Genomic DNA, 17804 nt, shown 5'->3' with positions numbered 1-17804 from the left:
CTAATTGGTCCACTGCTGCTGGCTTTTAATGTCCTGCTAATTTATGCCACTAATGAAGCAGTTGGTGCAAAGAGAAGATTCTCTGCCTGGAATTGAACAAATTAAGACCAAAATGTGTCTGGGTCTAAATGATCTTAACGAGATGAAACTCTGAGGTGAATACACGTAATAACTATTAAGAGATCACATGAAAAAGCACAGAGTAAATGCCAAGAGCAGTGACTCTTCTGGAACATTGAACAGTTACATGCATGCACTTGACAGATTATGAAATGAACAACGCCCAAAGAATAGTCCTGTAATAAATTCTTGTTTTGTAGCATTTGCAACGTTTTGGTGTTGGGAAGTTGTTTTAGAGAAATGTTAAAATACACCAGCTTGGAAAACAAAGATTTTGGTACTGGCAGAACTTTTCTCATCTGTTATTATCCAAAAGGAAGACTTTTAGATTGTGCTGCATTTATGTTATTTAATTTTATTAAATCAATGTTTCTGAGACAAAAAGGGTGTTTGTACACTAGAACTAGGTGTATACCCCAAAATCAAAAAGTGCCTCACTCCATTTCTTGCACCCTGGTGATTCCAGAGCATCTTTGTGAGCTGGATAGATACGTCGACACGCTGGTAACCTTTATGGACATCTGAGTTGATGTTGGACGAATGTCAGTAGCAATCACTGTATTGTTTTTCATGTCATTCATGCATTAATTAAACTGCAGTTTGCATGTAAGTGGTTTAATAACTTAGTTGTGATGCTTTACAGCACAGGCACAACTCTACTGCAGTCTTTGCATGTGATATTTTTCCTGCCCTATATCCAAAATATTTCTCTCCCTCTTCTCTGGTTAGTGAAATGGACACATGGTTAGGGTTAAATCATTTACACACCAAGAGGGTCTCAAAGCTGAGAGTGAGAAACATTCTCAGTCTGATGGTGAGAGAGCTGGGCTGTACCCCAGCAACAGAAAGAAGAGACTATTTTGGGACCTTATTCATACTCCTACACCTCCAGAGAGTGGTGGTGGGGGAGGTGGAGCTGGCATTAAAGAAAAAGAGTGTCTGTGTGTGTGTGTCTGCGCATGTCTGTGTCAAAAACAAAAAGCAAACAAACGTCAGGTGGAGGGAGACATAAGCTCTGACGTCAGAAGAACAGCAGCGGAGGGCTATAAAAAGAAACCTTACTCACAGTGATGTGTGTGTGTGCTGCTCTGTTTGTGTGTATGGCACTAGAAAATAAATCATTATCCATCATTACAAATATACACAGATCACAAAAAACATCCTGTTTATGTCTATATCTCCAGAACTGCAGCTCTGTGAGGTGTTCCCGGTCTGCAGCAGTCCGTTTCTATTAGCAACAGGGTCACGGGTTGCCAACGGTCACTGAGCTACAGCTGCAATAAAAGTTCATGCTGGTTCTCATAAAAGCCAGAATACACAAAGCATCAGAGTTTGTTGTGTATGGAGCTGCAGACCAGTCAGGGTGCCCATGCTGACCCCCGTCCACCACCGAAAGCGCCGACAATGGACACGTGAGCATCAGAACTGGACCACAGAGCAATGGAAGAAGGTATGTCAGTCTGACGAATGATGATTTCTTTACCGGGTGACTGTGCGTCACTTACCTGGGGAATGCCTGGGAACAGGACACACCATGGTGTACCTCCTACCTAAGCATTGTTGCAAATCATAAACATCCTTTCATGGAAACAGTACTCCCTGATGGTTGGTTGGCTGGATGGCTGTATCTATGAAGCGCCTTGAGGCGACTTATGTTGTGATTTGGCGCTATATAAATAAAATTGAATTGAATTGAATTGAATTGTGGCCTCTATCAACAGGATAATGTGCCACCAATCAGAAATGGTTCAGGAATGATTTGAGGAACACAACAACCAGTTTGAGTTGTTGACTTGGCCTCCAAATCCCCCAGATCTCCATCAAATTGGGTATCTCTGGGATGTGATGAATAAAGTAGTCCAATCCATGGAGGCCTCACCTCACAGCTAACAGGACTATTGCTAACATCTTGGTGCAGATACCACAGCACACCTTCAGGGGTCTAGTCCACGCCTGGACAGTCAGGGGATCAACACAATATTAGGCAGGTGCTCATAATATCATGCCAGATTGGTGCATGCATGTGAATGTGTGAGTATAGTATGTGTTGTGAGCCACACACTCTAGTCACATGTACTTTTTCTTTAAAAAAATGTATTATCAGTGCACAAAGACACAAAGGCCAAACATTAAAACATTATTCATAATATATCATAATATCAGAAAAGATCACCATTAGAAAAGAGCCACAGCCAGTTCTGAAGTAAACAGTTTTTTCATTATTGAACTCAGTTTACTTGTCATGACATGTACTGAAAACAGATTAGATACACTATATTAGAGCATGATGTCTTCTGTGGCTTCCCAAATTGGAAAAAGTAATTTTCACAATGCCATCAGAGCGGGCTGTTTCCCAGAGAAATGTTCTTCTATTTGTTGAGCTGGTCTTACTTCACTGTGATTGGCTGAACTATTTCAGAGTTCAGTTATTAGACCACATAAATGGGACTAGTGGAGAGTGTCTATTTATCTTTCAATATATTTTCAGTTTTACTCTGAATCTTTTTGCAGTTTCTGCCAAATAAATGCCAAATCACTCGCCCACGCATCCTTTGAATCCATTGCTTTAAATTGTTCTCTATGCAAGATTTAAGACAGGCTTTTTAAACCCACTCACTATGCAATGAAAATGTATCAGTCAATATTGGAAAGTTATGCAGAGTTATGAAATCAGTGTTCAGAATATATATTTGAGGGTTTGTCAGACCCGACAACAGTAACAGTAATATCTGGTTGCATTATGTAAAATACTTTTTAGGGAGGTTAGGGAGAGACAAAAATCACAATTACAATCAATCACAAAGCTGTAACTTTCCTTTATCTAAATTACACAAAGAAAGTGTCGGTGCAGTGTGAGCCAGCGTCTGTGTCCATATAGTGTGTGTGCATGTAGCCTCACCACTTTGGGGGGCATCCTGGTAGCCAGATCGTGGATGGCCTTTCCAAGAATACAAATAGAGGAGAGAACGAACACAACCCCAAGGACGACACATGCTCTGCAGACAAACAGGCAAAAGAAGAAGGTATGACGATTACTGATGTTGTAATAACCCAAAGGAGCTTAAAGGGGAGCAGCAATGCTTTCCTAAGGTCTTATTATTTTTACATCCATCATGATTGCTGCTTTTGCATTTCACAACAAAAACATCTTTCACATAATAGTTTCAGTGTTTGACAGACATTTGACAACATCTTTACATTCTTTTATTTTTAGTGATATTTGTTAAAAACATGGCAAATAATCAAAAAGTTCCAGCTACTGGAACCTGCACGGGTAAAGTATGAATGCATGAAAAATGTCAACGAGCAAACAAATAATGGATGTGCAGAGATGTTGCATAGACACTTTAACATGTCTTGATCACACAGGGCTAATTAGGGGAAGTAAACAGCTGGGAAAAACACAGATGCATACAGTTAAGGTAATGAGATAGAGGAAGTAAAGGAGCAACTATTACAGAAATACAGCCGGAAATAAAAAATAAATCCCAAATCGAACTTAACATACGGGAATTGACACAGGAAGTGGAAAGAAAACGTGGAGGGAAATAAATATATAATAATACAAACAAGCAGAAGGACTCAAAATATATAACAATATGCACTAGGATGAAAACTGAGCCAATAAACAAACTAAAAAAAAACAAATAAAGAATACTAAATAAACAAAAACCCAGCACCCAAGGGCCAAGACTGGGAACCATGAGGACATTATTTTGGTCACTACTCAGAGCTCATGGCCATTGGAACATAGACTGACTGATGGCTTTGCTTTCACACTCATCTCTCTTCACCCCATCAGATCAACGTAGTATCCTCATTACTGAAAACACTGCACCGGTCCATCACTTGTTCCACTCTCACTTCTTTCATGAACAAGACCCTGAGCAGTAGCGGTTTTTGGCGACACGGGCGTTTGCCCGGGGCGGCATCACGGGCAAAAAAAAAAAAAAAAAAAAAAAGATTGCTCGTACTCATGCTGCCCCGACATCAGCCAGCGCATATTGGGAATGCCAGAGGCATCGATCGGTTTTCTATCGCCCATTTGCTGGGAGTAAGGGCGCCCTCCGTGTGCGAGGTGCGCCTGCTGCTTGTGGCACAGGGAGGAGAGGGCGGGGCGGCATCTAATAACCAACTCGCAAAATAAAACAAAATAAAACAAAATAAAAACAAGCCAACAAACACAAAACACCAGACATCATAATACAGACTTATAATTTGCACAATGTTTTTTTCGAAATTCTGTACGTGAAAAGTGAGCGCGAGAGCCCTCAGTGCGCCTGCTCGCAGCTGAAGTCAAAGTAAACTTTATTGTCATCTCCGCTACATACAGTGCAGTATATAGAGAGATGAGACGATGAGGCTCCAGTTACAGCAGTAAACAAACAATATATATCTATAAGAAGAGTAAGAAAATAAATATACACTTTAGGACTCGGGGTAAAGGGATCAACAACAATTTCAAATTTCAAATTTACAGTTTGATGATTTAAAGTCTCACACACAACCTGTCGGCTGCTTCCAAATAGAGCACATTTCATTCATAATGTTGTAAATCCAAGCCCATCATGTATTCATGATTTGAATCCTGGGTTGTGTGAAATCTCAGAAATACACCTTAGACAAAGTGAATCTGTGAACTAAGGTGTAGGTGTGTTAGATCATGTTGTGGTGATCCTCGGGTTGGGGGATTTGTGTTCATACTGGAGTGCAAAATTAAAACCAGTGGAAGATGGACAAGAAAAGTTCAAAGCCATCAGGTGCTCAGTTTAGAAAAACTAGAAAAGAAGAGGAGGAGAAACGATACAGGTAAGCAGATGTGTGATTGGATAATGGCAGGTCATCCTGAAACAATCAGAATCAGAATACTTTATTAATCCCTGAGGAAACTATGCGTGTTAGAGTTGCTCCAAGAAGAAATGGTAAAAATAGCAACAGTAACAAACTAAACTCCAAACAATACATTATGTTACAGATTTTACACATTTAAGAAATAGCACTAATCAGATCAGTCAATTATAAATATCAAGGATTAACAGAGGGGATTATAAATAAATATCAAGAAAATTGACAAGAATATTACATCAGAGTAGAAAAGAACGTGTGTAAAAAGGGTGTAACTATTGCAGGGGTGCCAGAGGGAGTGCCCAGGGCGCCAAACAGGCTAGGACCGCCACTGACCCTGAGAAACCCAGGGGAGCAAGTTGTCCCTATGTTGAATCATATTGGGAGGTGCCTGATGAAGAACCACAAAAATCTGAGAGGTGATCCTGAGGCCACTAAACCTGTCTAGAAGCTAGTCCATAAAGGTGGGATTAGAATGATGACCTCAGTGGCACTATCAGTAGTAGTAAGCCTATCCTTGCATCTTTTACATGAACCAATCTCCAGGAAGTAAAACATCTTGCCTCATTTGCAATGATATGCTCACACTTTTTTCTACTTTTCTAACATTACACTTTAATTTTCTACAGAAAGAACATTAATATAATATAAATTGGGTGTTTTGTGGTTTGTGTGTGTCTCTGCATCCAGCTGACAGCACTAACAGAGAAAAAGATCCCGCGTGTGCATGTGAGTCACTCCGTGTGAGTTAATGGACAGTGGAGAGGCAGCTCGGTCTTTCATTATCTGTAACACCTCTGAGCTACACAGAGGTGTTCTTGCAAGACAAACAGGGCTCCATACAGCCTGACAGCTAATTGATTCATTCAGCTAAGCCACAGCAGCCCTAAAACCTGGTGGATTAACGCACGTGTAGCAGTGACACATTTACAGTAACGACACACAGTTAATGGCTCATCAATAAGGATTCACTTCTCTCCATCCTGCAATTTAAGAAGCACCTTTTCTGAAATTGTTTAATCTGGGTATACTGAACATAAGCAAGAGCCTAACGGGGAAAATTATTTAGACCTTCAAAGGGAAGATTAAATTAAAGCTATCGTGGCAATATTCTCTCTACTGGAACTACGGATTTTAAAATTGTCAAGTATAAAAAAACATTTAAAAAATCCACATAAAATCAAAAACAGACTGCAACAATTTGCAAATCTCATAAACCCAAATAAAACATAGAAAACATAGCAAATAAGACACTCATTTTGAACTTGATGGAGCAACAAGCGTCCCTTCTTCTTTGAAGAACTGTGTAAACGTCTGCGAACTGAGATTCAAGCTGCTCAGCAGTCCTGAGTCTTCTTTGTCATATTTTTCTGTGTCATGATGCTCCAGATGTTCTCAGCTGGTCCAGGTCCAGACTGCAGGCAGGCGGGTTCAGGACCCGGACACCCGAACAGTTTAGTATTGTCTTGCTGAAATATGGTCTCATCTGGAAAAATGTCATCTTCATGGGAGGACATGTTCCTCTAAAACAGGGCTGGGGGAACTCCAGGGCTCAAGGGCCGGTGTCCTGCAGATGTGCAAAACGCACATCTGCCTTTCCAGGTGTGCAAGCATGCATGCTTTCCAAAAATAATTTCCACTTTGGATTTGTTTGGACCTCAGAACACTTTTCCATTTTGATTGAGTTCACTTTAAATGAACTTTGGTCCAGAGAAGATAGCTGCCTTTCCAAATCCTGTTCATGTGTGGCTCCTTCTCTCCATGTTGGAGCTTTAACCTGCATTTGTGGATGGCACAGTGTGCTCCTGAGTCCATGCGGTGATTTCTATTGAAGAACAACGCCTGATATTATTGCAGTGCTGCCCAAGGGCCCAAAGATCAGAGAAAATATTGATTTTCAGCCTTGTCCCATTCACACAGATATTTATTCTAATATTCAGAATCTTGTGATGATTATGTACTGCAGATGATATTTATAGTCTTCATAATTTTCTGTTGAGGAACCTTATTGTTCTACTATTTGTACATGTAGTTTATTTGCAGTTTAATGAACCTCTGCCCATCTTTACCTCTCATAACCTCTGCCTCTCTAAGATGTTCTTTTTATATCATGTTACTGACCGGCTGCCAATTAACCTCATTAGTTCGTCCATCTGTTTCTTTATAGCACAACTTACTTTTCCTGCCTTTTCTTCCCCAGTCCCAACTTTGTTTGAGTTGCTGGCATCAAATTCAAAATGAGCTAATAAACATATTTTTTATGAAATAGTAAAATTTCTCACTTTAAACATTTGATATGTTTTCTATGTTTTATTGTAAATAGAATATGAAATCACTGCACTCTATTTTTATTTATATATTACATAGGATCCGATCATTTTTTAAAATGTAATTTACTACAGAAAGATAAAATCATATGCATGAAATGACTGGATTGCAGGGGAATGGGTGAAGTCCTTTCACAGCAGAGGTGGGATTCATGGGTAAAAGAAGCCAAAGAGTAAAGATGAATGAACAAATAAATAAAACATACAACACCTGTGGTTTGAGAGTTGTTTATGATTCCACCCTTGTATCGTTGATCAAAAGATAAAGTTTTGTACTCACATATACTCTCTGTGTGCAGAGTGCACAGCTGCTGCATTGCTGTAGCGCCACAGGACGATGGCTGATGACATGACATCCAGCGTGGCATCAAACTACAGAAACGAGAAGCAAGTAATTAGAGAGAAAGAAGTGAGGAAGGTCAAAATTATCCATTGGACCTATACCACGACTCTTTAAATGATCAGATGTCCAGTAAGACGTGTAGACAGCTTTAAATAACTTATTTGTGCTGAAAATAAAACCACTTCATTCTGAAATCCCGTGGAGGAGAATAACGCATTTATTTCAGCACAACAGAATTTCAGCGGGCACATGAACTGACTCAGGTTATGTATGAATAGGGATGAGTGGATGTAAGGATTTAAGAGTCTCATTAAGGCTTATAGTGGAAAAACTGCAGGAACCACTTTCAAGTCTGTGCACCACAAAGAGCGAAGTGTTGATGTTTGGCAGGAAAATCAAAGCCATAAACATCATTAACGCGACAACAGTAGCTTCATGTTGGATTCAGGACTTCTCAGGGACAAACTTCTCTCCCTGAAGCCGGATCACAAAATAAAATCGTTATTAGTTCATTTTCAAATCATAAAATGTAAAAAGTAAGAAAAGGATGACTCAAAGTCTCACAGAGCTATCGATGATAAGCTGCTATGATCTAACCTCTTTGCATTGGGGCACATCCTCTTATTTTCTTCCTGCTTCTGTTTTAAAACTGTCATCTGCAGCCAAGCAATTAAACTGCTAATTAAAATCCAATCTTTAAGGAAGAGATAGCTAGCTCTGCAGATTATGGTTTATAATATTTTAATCACATTAGGCTAATCACATCTCCCTCCCTGGGCCCGGGTGTGGATATTGTAATTTTCACCTTCACTGCCATTACGTCATATTTTTATGATAATTCTCAGTGATTTCCTCCTAATAAGATTTCCGCTGTGTTCTAGTGGAGATCTGTTTAGCAAACACAAGAAGCATTTTGACATCCAACCACAGCGCCAGCCTCCAGTCCCTTCTCTGCCCTGTTACCTTGGAGACAAAAGGACCAATAGGACTTTGGTACTGGGATTCATTAATAAATCACTAGCACCCAAGTTATGACTAATTGATCAATGCAAATAGAGAGAAGAAAGGGGCGGGAACTTACGGCGAATCCAAATGCTGACGCGCTGTGTCTCATAAACGATACAGCTGTGGAGAGAGAGACGGACTGTTTACATCATACAAGTCTTTATCCCTTTTTAGTCACACTAACATATATGCACATGTGATTCAGCACATGTCACATGCACGATCAGTAGGTTTGTGACGCTAAGTGGGAAACAATGTGTTTATTAAATCAGCATAACAAAATGAAAAGCGACTGTGATTAGATGAGTTATTTCTTAAAAAATCAACACTGATATTCATAAATGTTCTTCCTTTCTATTGAAATCACCAGCACCTCTCACATGCATACACTATATCACTATATCTAGAAACAGGAAATTAAAACCACTGGGTTAACCTGAGCTGGAGTTCAATCAATAAAGAGTTGAAATCTAAATCTTTGTTTATTGTATTCCGTCTTTTTGGCAAATGATTAAGCAGAAAATGCAAGTGCAAAAAAGAACAATTACATTTTTATTTATGATACCACTTATGACATGTGAGCAAATTAAAGGAGTTCTTGGCAGGTTGAACCTTCATCTGATCCAGATTTTTACAGCACTGTCCTTTATAGTCTATAATCCTACTCAGTATCATCCAAAGCAGAACAACAAGCATTAAAAACTAATAGAAAAACACACAGCTCATGTATGTCCATCTGATGATGCTCCAGGCCATCCGAGTTTGATACGTGTAAACTTGGCATGATTAACTGTCTATTAACAACATTAATGATCGGCTAACGCAACATGAAGTATCCCTCGAATAGGATTAAAGGTTTTGTCATCCTTTATCTACCACACCTGTGCTGTTCATCTACCTGTCCTGGTGTGCTGTCCCCTCTTTCTGTGTGAGTGTGTGTGTGTGTGGTAGTGCATGTGTGTGTGAGAGAGAGGGAGACTCTCAGGGGACAGCACATGGTCAGTTTAATCACCATGGCAACAGGAGATTTGAGGGCAAGATGGCCGTTGGTTTGAACTCAAAGCTTTCATCTATTGTAGCAGAAGCCTTTTGGCCATTTCTGAGACTTTGATGCTTCACAGTGTCAGGTAGGATGTGACCTTATTTGACAAGCTTTAATGACTACAACTGTGTTACAAACTTTTCAATTCTTTTGATGCCCCCAGTATGAGGATAGGATCAGGCTTAGCTGTGCTACAGCTATGCCAACACTGTGGAGAAGAAAGGATGGAAAAGCTGAACAGGAGACCGAAGATAACACGTGGTTGCTCACACATATGCTGTCTTTGTGTCTGGTTTTGTCCCAGATAGCATCACCCAGATTCTCCTCTTCATTCTGAGTCACGTTCACCATCTTTCACGATTATCTGTGCCCTCACGTACAAACTGTTTCACATACAAAGTTTATGAATCTCTGGGGCTCAACCAGACCTCCGACCCATCTGTTGAGTCAAGAGAAAAAGTCGAACTGAGAATGTTTGAGAAAGCTAACACAGGGAAGTCGGACAGGTGGTGACTGCTCAGTCTGTATATACAGTCTGTCTACTATGTATATATACAATACATTATCCCTGGTCCAACATCAAGCTCATAGTTTGTCTTTATTTGAAAGGAGTTCCAGTAGACTGGACATTTCGTCTGAGTTGAGGTAGCTGCATTGGGTTCATTTGGTGACTACACTGTCTCTGTTGCATTTCATAGACAGAAATGATGGCATATTTCATATTGCCATGTGATTGTGCGTCATCATGTTCGCTGTTAGGCATGTAGGAAAGTGCAGGTCGGACACAGCTGGATGGATGGTATCGAGCGTGTATGTGTGTAATGATTAGGGTCTATGTATCAGTTTTAAACTTTAGTTTTGTTAAGCAGTTATATTTGTGACTTGGTGTGACGACTTCACTACCCTTGTGTCAAAACAACAATCAGTGGGGTAGCCGAGTACTCCCCCGCACTGTTCACTAGTTTTTATAGCTCAGTGCTTTGTCCATGCTCATCCTTTTTCCCAGTTGTTGATAGTAAGGTCCTCTCTTCCTCTGGGCTCTCTGTTTACCTACAAGGTGATGGTGGCTTGGCTGGAGAGACTTTTAGATAATCTGTTCCTGGATGTAAAGGCCACCATGTCCGATGCTTCAAATACAAACTTTATGAGGTGCAATCATCCATTTTCATTTTATTACACAGTTTTAAATACAAATAACATCTGTCCAGGACATCTTGGGAAATATCTGACAAACATGCGGTTTGAGAAGTACTGCCCATCACCAGAGGAAGCTATAACAAAGGTAAAGACGTACCCACACAAGAAGGTAAAATCACCGTAGGTATGTGAGGATAGTGTTTTATCACTGATAAGACCCAGACAGGATGTGGATGTGACATCATCATGATTCCAATAACTTAACCGGTCACCATCACCATTAGTTTTTGGTCTGGACAGTACAGTTGAGAGCCTATATTCTACATTTTTACTTCAGTGTGGGGAAAAGAAAACATGTGTAAGATTTTCTCAATATCCTGGAGATGCTCTAGTATCGCGCATCATCATATGCAATTCTACATTATTAGAAAATTAGCTGTGGTGATTGATTCTGTGCTTGGTGCCAGAAATTCAAACAGATATTATTGAAACTGCAGCATATTCAGAAGCAAGAAAAGACTTTTTTGTAATATATGATGCAATCTTTAAAATAGCCAAAATGGTTCACACAGGATAATTATCCACTGAATAAGAGAAAAAATCTGCTTACATCTGCATCTCTTTGAGGAACTTCTCTCTGCATAATATCTGACCTTCTGTCTTCAAATACAAACTGTAAAGCTAACAACATGTTCACTGAGGAAGCAGTTTTCACACATGTATACATACAATGAGCCTGAGATTTTTCTGCTGTATTTAAAATGTATTCAGTGCTTCAAAGAACAGATTCGTCATCTATTAACTCATTTGTTATTGCTGATATTATTCCTCATTCATCATATTTGTCTTTCACTTCATGCCCCCCTTTAATTAAACATGCACTCAGATGAAAAAAAAAAACAGAATTCTCCCCTAAATAAAGCTGCTAATTTTTAAATAGCAGCCTCTTTCCTCTCCCAGCATGTATTCATTTCTCCAGTTTCTGCTCTCAGGCTCATTTGGATGTGCCAGCCGTCTGTGTGGTTACCGCCTGCCAGCAAATCGATGCCTCTCTTGAGGTGAGCAGACACGATTCTGTGTAACATCCTCTGGGTTGTTAGTTAATCAGGGAGTCAAGCATGCATGACCAGTGCTAACAAGACTGGGGAAACAAAGAGGGAAAGCAAAGCAGAGTATGGTAGAAATGGAGTAGAAGAAGGAGGATATAAATGAGAAGGAGGAGCAACTAAAAGAAAGGGGGTACGTGCTTACAAGAGAAGGAGGAGAAGCAGCGGACTGGAAGAAAGATGCAGATGTGAGGATTATATAGAGTCCGGGGGAAAATGGGAACGTGAATAAGAGCAAAAATGTGTGTGTGTGTGTGTGTGTGTGTGTGTGTGTGTGTGTGTATTCATATCTTCCAAAGATTGGAAGTTTACTTAGATACTTGTGGGGACCAACAGCCCTTATAGGGACAAAAATGCTGGTCCCCACAAGTTTAAAGACATATGTGTGACTCAAAATGTGGTTTTAGTGAAAGGGTTATAATTGGGTCATGGTTAGGTTTACGGTAAGGGTTAGGTATTCGTCTTTCATGGATACGGTTAGGTTAAGGGGCTAGAGAAAGCATTATGACAATTGGATGTCCCCACAATTAGATGTGTGTGTTTTATACATAAAATGTTTGCACAGAGAAAAAAACCTGATAGCTTGGAAGTTCTTAATTGTGATTCTTCTGTGTTGCAGTATTTATTTTGAGGAAAACACAGTTCTAATAAGAACAGTCTAACAGTCTGACAATCTTCTATTCTATTTGCTAATAGTCCACTTTGATGTCCTGTCAACACCTGCATACCTCATAGCTGTAGCAATGGTTATGACTTGGCAGCAGTAAAAACCTAATTATCAGTGAGTTATACAAGAACTGGGGCCAGAGCCAGCACCAATATATTCTCTCTCTCTGGCTCTAGTCTTCCCTTGGCACTGATCACTGATTATAAGCAGGACTTGGATGAAGCACCATCTGATCAGACATCACTTCCAGACCAGGCTTTGAACTCTTGGGGGTGTTGAGGACCAGCGAGCGAGACATGGTGGAAGCATTCATAATGACTACCAGTATTAATAGTTTCTGAGCTCTGTTGTCCTCTGCTTGAGGCAATATGCAGAAATGAAAATATAAATGATAAAAGCTTACAGACTATATTGGACAGACTTCCCCCTTTCTAATGGTTTGTTGGTGCTCTTTAAAGCTCGTTTCCTTTGGTTTCTGCTTGGTGCAAATTTTTCTTACTGCTCTGACTTTTCATTGTTAAAATGGTAAATGGTCTGTATTTGTAAAGCGCTTTACTAGTCCCTAAGGACCCCAAAGCGCTTTACACATCCAGTCATCCACCCATATTCACACACTGCTGATGGCAGCTACATTGTAGCCACAGCCACCCTGGGGCGCACTGACAGAGGCGAGGCTGCCGGACACAGGCGCCACCGGGCCCTCTGACCACCACCAGTCGGCAACAGGTGAAGTGTCTTGCCCAAGGACACAATGACCGAGACTGTCCAAGCCGGGGCTCGAACCGGCAACCTTTCTATTACAAAGCAAACTCCCAACTGTTGAGCCACGATCGCCCCTGTTAAAGATTTTGCCTCTGTGAGAATAGCATGCAGCTAATATTGGACTTTGAATAACTGGACAAAAGAAGAAGAGTCGTGTTTTCTGCAGAAGCAAAAGAGTTGAGAGTGATAAAGTGGAGTGCATAAGGTGAAGTCACTGTGATGTCGACCGCTGGTTTGTAAAATCCCCCCACTACAGCACCGAGTCAGTTGCATTCAGCAGCTGACTGAGATACCAGTCACATGAACTAAAGCATGCCCTGTTCTCTTACAGATGTCTATGTGATAACATTATATTTTGCAGTCAGAGGAGTCACCCTCTTCTGGCCAAGGCACTGCTGCTCTGATGCCCACAGCATGTCTGTATTTGGATAGAAACTGAAATGAAAACAAGACCTCAGAGAACCTCACAGAGGTATTTACTTGATAAAGAGAGCTCTGGAACTTGTTAGACATCCAAGAAGGCAACATTTCTATCAGATCACCAAGAAACAAATAAAAGCCATCTGGCCTTTGTGACAATTGTTCAGAGGGGAACTAGTGAGAGTGACAGATTGTAGTTTTGAGCTTTCTGGGGTGAAAATGAGCTCTGCAGAGTGTAATGCAACTAATGTGTGAGCTATCTTTGTCACACAGGCTGATAAAGGATAACTGTATAAAAGATAAAGCAAGCAGATATACAGCAAGTCCTCACTGCGAATTGACTGGTATTGATGTTTTTTATTGATACAGTACTATCATTGATTGGGTGTGGTTCCTTATTGATTGCTTATTGATGTCTGATCAGTTTTCAAAACTGTAGATCTACACAGGTTTTCAGCATCAAAGGAACTGGTTTCTTATCTCAGAGTGAACACAGTGTAGAAACAGAATAAAAGGCTTGCTCATGATTCACACAAGCGCTGGTAAAATAAACTTAATAGTATTTGAGGTAAACGGTGCTAGTGATTGGACAGTTTTGGCCTGGTTCTGAACCAGAAGTCCCATCTCTAGTAGCAATCACTGGAGTTACATTAGCTCCACCAGTAATGTGACCTTCCTGAATTTTCCCTGTCAGGAAGTTCTGTATGATGGGCAGAACTCAGAGGACGTAATGTAAAATGAAAGCACAGCTTTATTGCTGGACACAAAAATAAACATAATGTAGGTCAGGAACAAACAAGACTAAAACTGGAGAACACACGAGGAGAGACACGAACCATGAGAACACAACAAAGATGCAAACTCACAGATTACACCAGAGTGGAAACACCTGGAGAAAAAACACAGCTGAGCTAAATCTAACGAACAAGACAAGGGAAGCAAAACTAGACATAATGCACACGAAATGAGAGACTATCAAAATAAAACAAGTAGTAACTGAACAAAGAAACAGGTGGGCAGACTCGATACAAAGACAAGCACAGAGGCAGACTTCATACAGGAGACGCTGAGGACAAAACACAGAAACGAGACTAGGACAGACAGGCCATGAAAAGAAACTAACATACTACTAGACTAGAAATAAAGATGAACTCAGAGGCACTAGGAAATATTACACTTGTAAGACAAAATAAAGAACTTGAACATAAATTATCTCCTAAATGCAAATGAATAAATCGTGAGTTCACAAAAAGCTGGACACACTGGGTGAGAGAGCCAGGACCATGTACCATTGGTTAAAGCTGATCTGTAAATATCTACAATGTTAAAGCTAAGAATCTGCTTCATTCTGGTCAAACTGCTGAGAAATACAGTGTATATCCACAGTGGCACTTTCTACAGCAAATGCTTGTTATCCATCAAATCACCTCTGTTGCTGATTATACTGGGGGGAAATTCTGTATTAAATTAACAGAATCATTTGCAACCAAATAGAAGCATAATTATGTCCTCCCCTGTGTTCCTCAAGGGCAAGAGCTCAATTTAGGGATGTGAAAGTCATTTTACATCACACAGAGGAAAGGAGTAATCTGGGAGACTGAGAAAAAGGCGGAGGAGGGATGAGAAGGCAGCAGCACAGGCAGCAGATGGACAAATAGAGTGACACAGTGAGACAGCACGGGTGAGATTAAAGTGAGAGAAAGATGAGATTGTAGGAGGCACTCTTGCACTGCCAATCAATGCATCTCTGAGCTTCTAATCTAATCGAGGTGACTCATCTGTACTTTGAAAATAACTCCCAGTAGACTCGTATTGAAGTTGAAGATGGTTCCAAGATGAGGACAGAGATTCAGAGTGGTTGAATCGTAGTCATGTGGTTCAAGAGCAGTTAATTTTATTCCTTGAAAACATGGTCCTGGTAGATCTGTTATTTGCACAATGTAATGACGAGATGGAACTAGCAAACAGAGGCGGGTACGTAAAGAGCCAGAGGGAGAGGGGAGCAAAAAAGCTGGACAGGGAGCAGAAGGAGGGGAGAGGGAACACAGAAGGGGGCGAGCTGACAGGGAGGAGGAATTATGCATCATTATAGTTGGACGTAACAAGATTTTTATGCAAATCCACCTGCCTGAGCATAAATTTTGCAGTTCCAGTGGAAAAGAACATTTTTGTTTTACTATCTGAGGTGGAAAGCAAAACAAACTCTGACTAACAATGCTCAAGGTGACCTGCTGCAAGGCAATTCAAAAGACTCGCACTGAAGATGAAAATAAATTCAAAGTGCAAATGCAAAAATGTAGAATAGTTTTTTGTCTTAAATTAATTTAAAAGAAAATAAAATTTCATTGAATGTAAAGTGAAATATTTCAAAGCTTTGTAGCTCATAGCAGTAAGCTAAGATCTACATTTACACTCCACAAGTTCATCAAAGAATTGAACAAAACATTCACTCAAAATATGACATTATAGATATTGCACTGATTGGGAGGACGTGCATGTAAAATGATAACAAAACTTTTGGAGGTGGGGCTAAACTAGGGAAAAAATGTACTGGAAAGTGTTTTTGCTAACCCGAACCAAGACACTTGTATCCTCAAAAACGTCACTATCGCTGTCAGCAAAGACGAGTGAGCTTCACTGACTCACTGACTCGTTCTAGGGCCTCCTCCAGGATAAAGAAACGTGGACACTTCTCACCCAGCATTGACAGCTGAGGTAAACAGCAACGGACTGACATTCATAAATGGACAGGAGCCAGAGTTGTTTGTCCTACAGTGGCCTACAGCGTAATAAAGCTGATCATTTTAGCCTCCATTGATAGTTTTCCTGTTCATTACAGCTCTTGAGGTTTGCAAAGTGATTGGTTGGATTTAGCTTTGCTAACAGCTGCGACTGGATCACCACAGGATGACTTTATGGTGATTACATCCGTTTACTCTGAGACTCTGTGGGAGTCACTGTGAGTCACGATATAAATAAACACAAACTACTAACCTTACTACAAAACATATCGCCTTTCAGAAAACTATTTTGTGAAATGTAACCACAGTTTATAGAAGACAGGAGTGTGACTTCAGTAGATACACCTATTATTAGATTCATGTCTGTGTGTGTATTCCTTTGTGGTTGTTACTCTCCACTGGGGCAGGAAGTTAAAACAAAAGCCCTCAGGACGCTGCTTTCACATTAATTAGCAGCTTTAAGCAGACAAACAAACCCTCTGATGGCCATTCACAGACCCCCCCCCCCCCCCCCCCCACACACACACACACACACACCAAACTCTAAAAGCACATCTACATAAAGTATCAAAAATTAAGACCTTTAACCAAAGAGCTCGAGCTAAATTTCGATCTCCGCACACAAACAAAAACACGACCCTTGCCTTCTCGGCAGACACATCCGACATGGCTGCGGCCGTTTGCTCAGCTGCAAAATATTCTGTTTAATAATTCAGGACCTACTGCTCAGCTCTGCACTATGGCTGAGTTCACCCTGCGGAAAACCCTGCTGGGATACTTCCTTTCTCCCGCCGCCTCTCCCCCTCAGTCCTCTCTCATTTTAACCTCTCCCTTTTTTCTGTCCTCCTTCCTCTCTTCGTCCCCTGTGGGTGGCGCTCTTGCTCTCCCTTTGTCTCTGCCTACCTTCTAAAGGAGAAGTCATTCTTTGCCTCTGTTGCTGCAGTTGTATTCATCTTCCCATTCTCCTTCCCCACATCACCCCAACTTCGTTTTACTATTAATCACCCTTTTGTACTCCCTCCCTTCCCCCCTTTACTCTCGTCCACCACTCCTGTCTGTTTCCATCTCTTTCGTCATGCTTCTTAATTTGTCACTTTCTTCACTCCTCTGTCCATTTGTTCTTTCCCCATCTTAAGCCGTCCTGCCTTGATTCGGTACCTCCCTGCGGGGCTCCCCTACTCCCTTCATTCATCAGCGCTCTTCTCTCACTGTAGCCCAGCAGTATTGATTTGCAGCAGGGCAGAGCTGCAGTCGATGGGCACAGCGAGGGAGGCGTCATCTGCGAGCGG

At 40.8% G+C, this 17804-nt stretch overlaps 1 protein-coding gene and 1 long non-coding RNA gene across 2 annotated transcripts in view; one reads left to right on the top strand and one right to left on the bottom strand.

Annotated features, from left to right (window-relative positions):
- tmem163a (transmembrane protein 163a) overlaps positions 1 to 17804 on the bottom strand; it is a 65454-nt gene that overhangs the window by 9747 nt on the left and 37903 nt on the right. The window contains exons 3-5 of the mRNA XM_086266699.1: positions 8717 to 8760; positions 7573 to 7664; positions 3020 to 3116 (exon numbers count right to left, since the gene is read on the bottom strand). Of these exons, the coding sequence (XP_086122825.1) occupies positions 3020 to 3116; positions 7573 to 7664; positions 8717 to 8760 (233 nt within the window). The remainder of the gene's footprint in view (positions 1 to 3019; positions 3117 to 7572; positions 7665 to 8716; positions 8761 to 17804) is intronic.
- On the top strand, positions 9681 to 12902 carry LOC147312080 (uncharacterized). Its single transcript, XR_015125371.1, has 4 exons — positions 9681 to 9767; positions 10891 to 10964; positions 11812 to 11877; positions 12769 to 12902. It is a non-coding gene; the product is annotated as an uncharacterized LOC147312080 (long non-coding RNA).

This window comes from Aulonocara sp. 'chitande type north' Nkhata Bay, linkage group LG16 (assembly GCF_057382095.1).
Source record: "Aulonocara sp. 'chitande type north' Nkhata Bay isolate Kocher_YH1m ecotype deep benthic linkage group LG16, A_spYH_male_GT1.1, whole genome shotgun sequence".
Classification (NCBI taxonomy): domain Eukaryota; kingdom Metazoa; phylum Chordata; class Actinopteri; order Cichliformes; family Cichlidae; genus Aulonocara; species Aulonocara sp. 'chitande type north' Nkhata Bay.
This window is presented reverse-complemented; position numbering and strand designations above follow the sequence as displayed.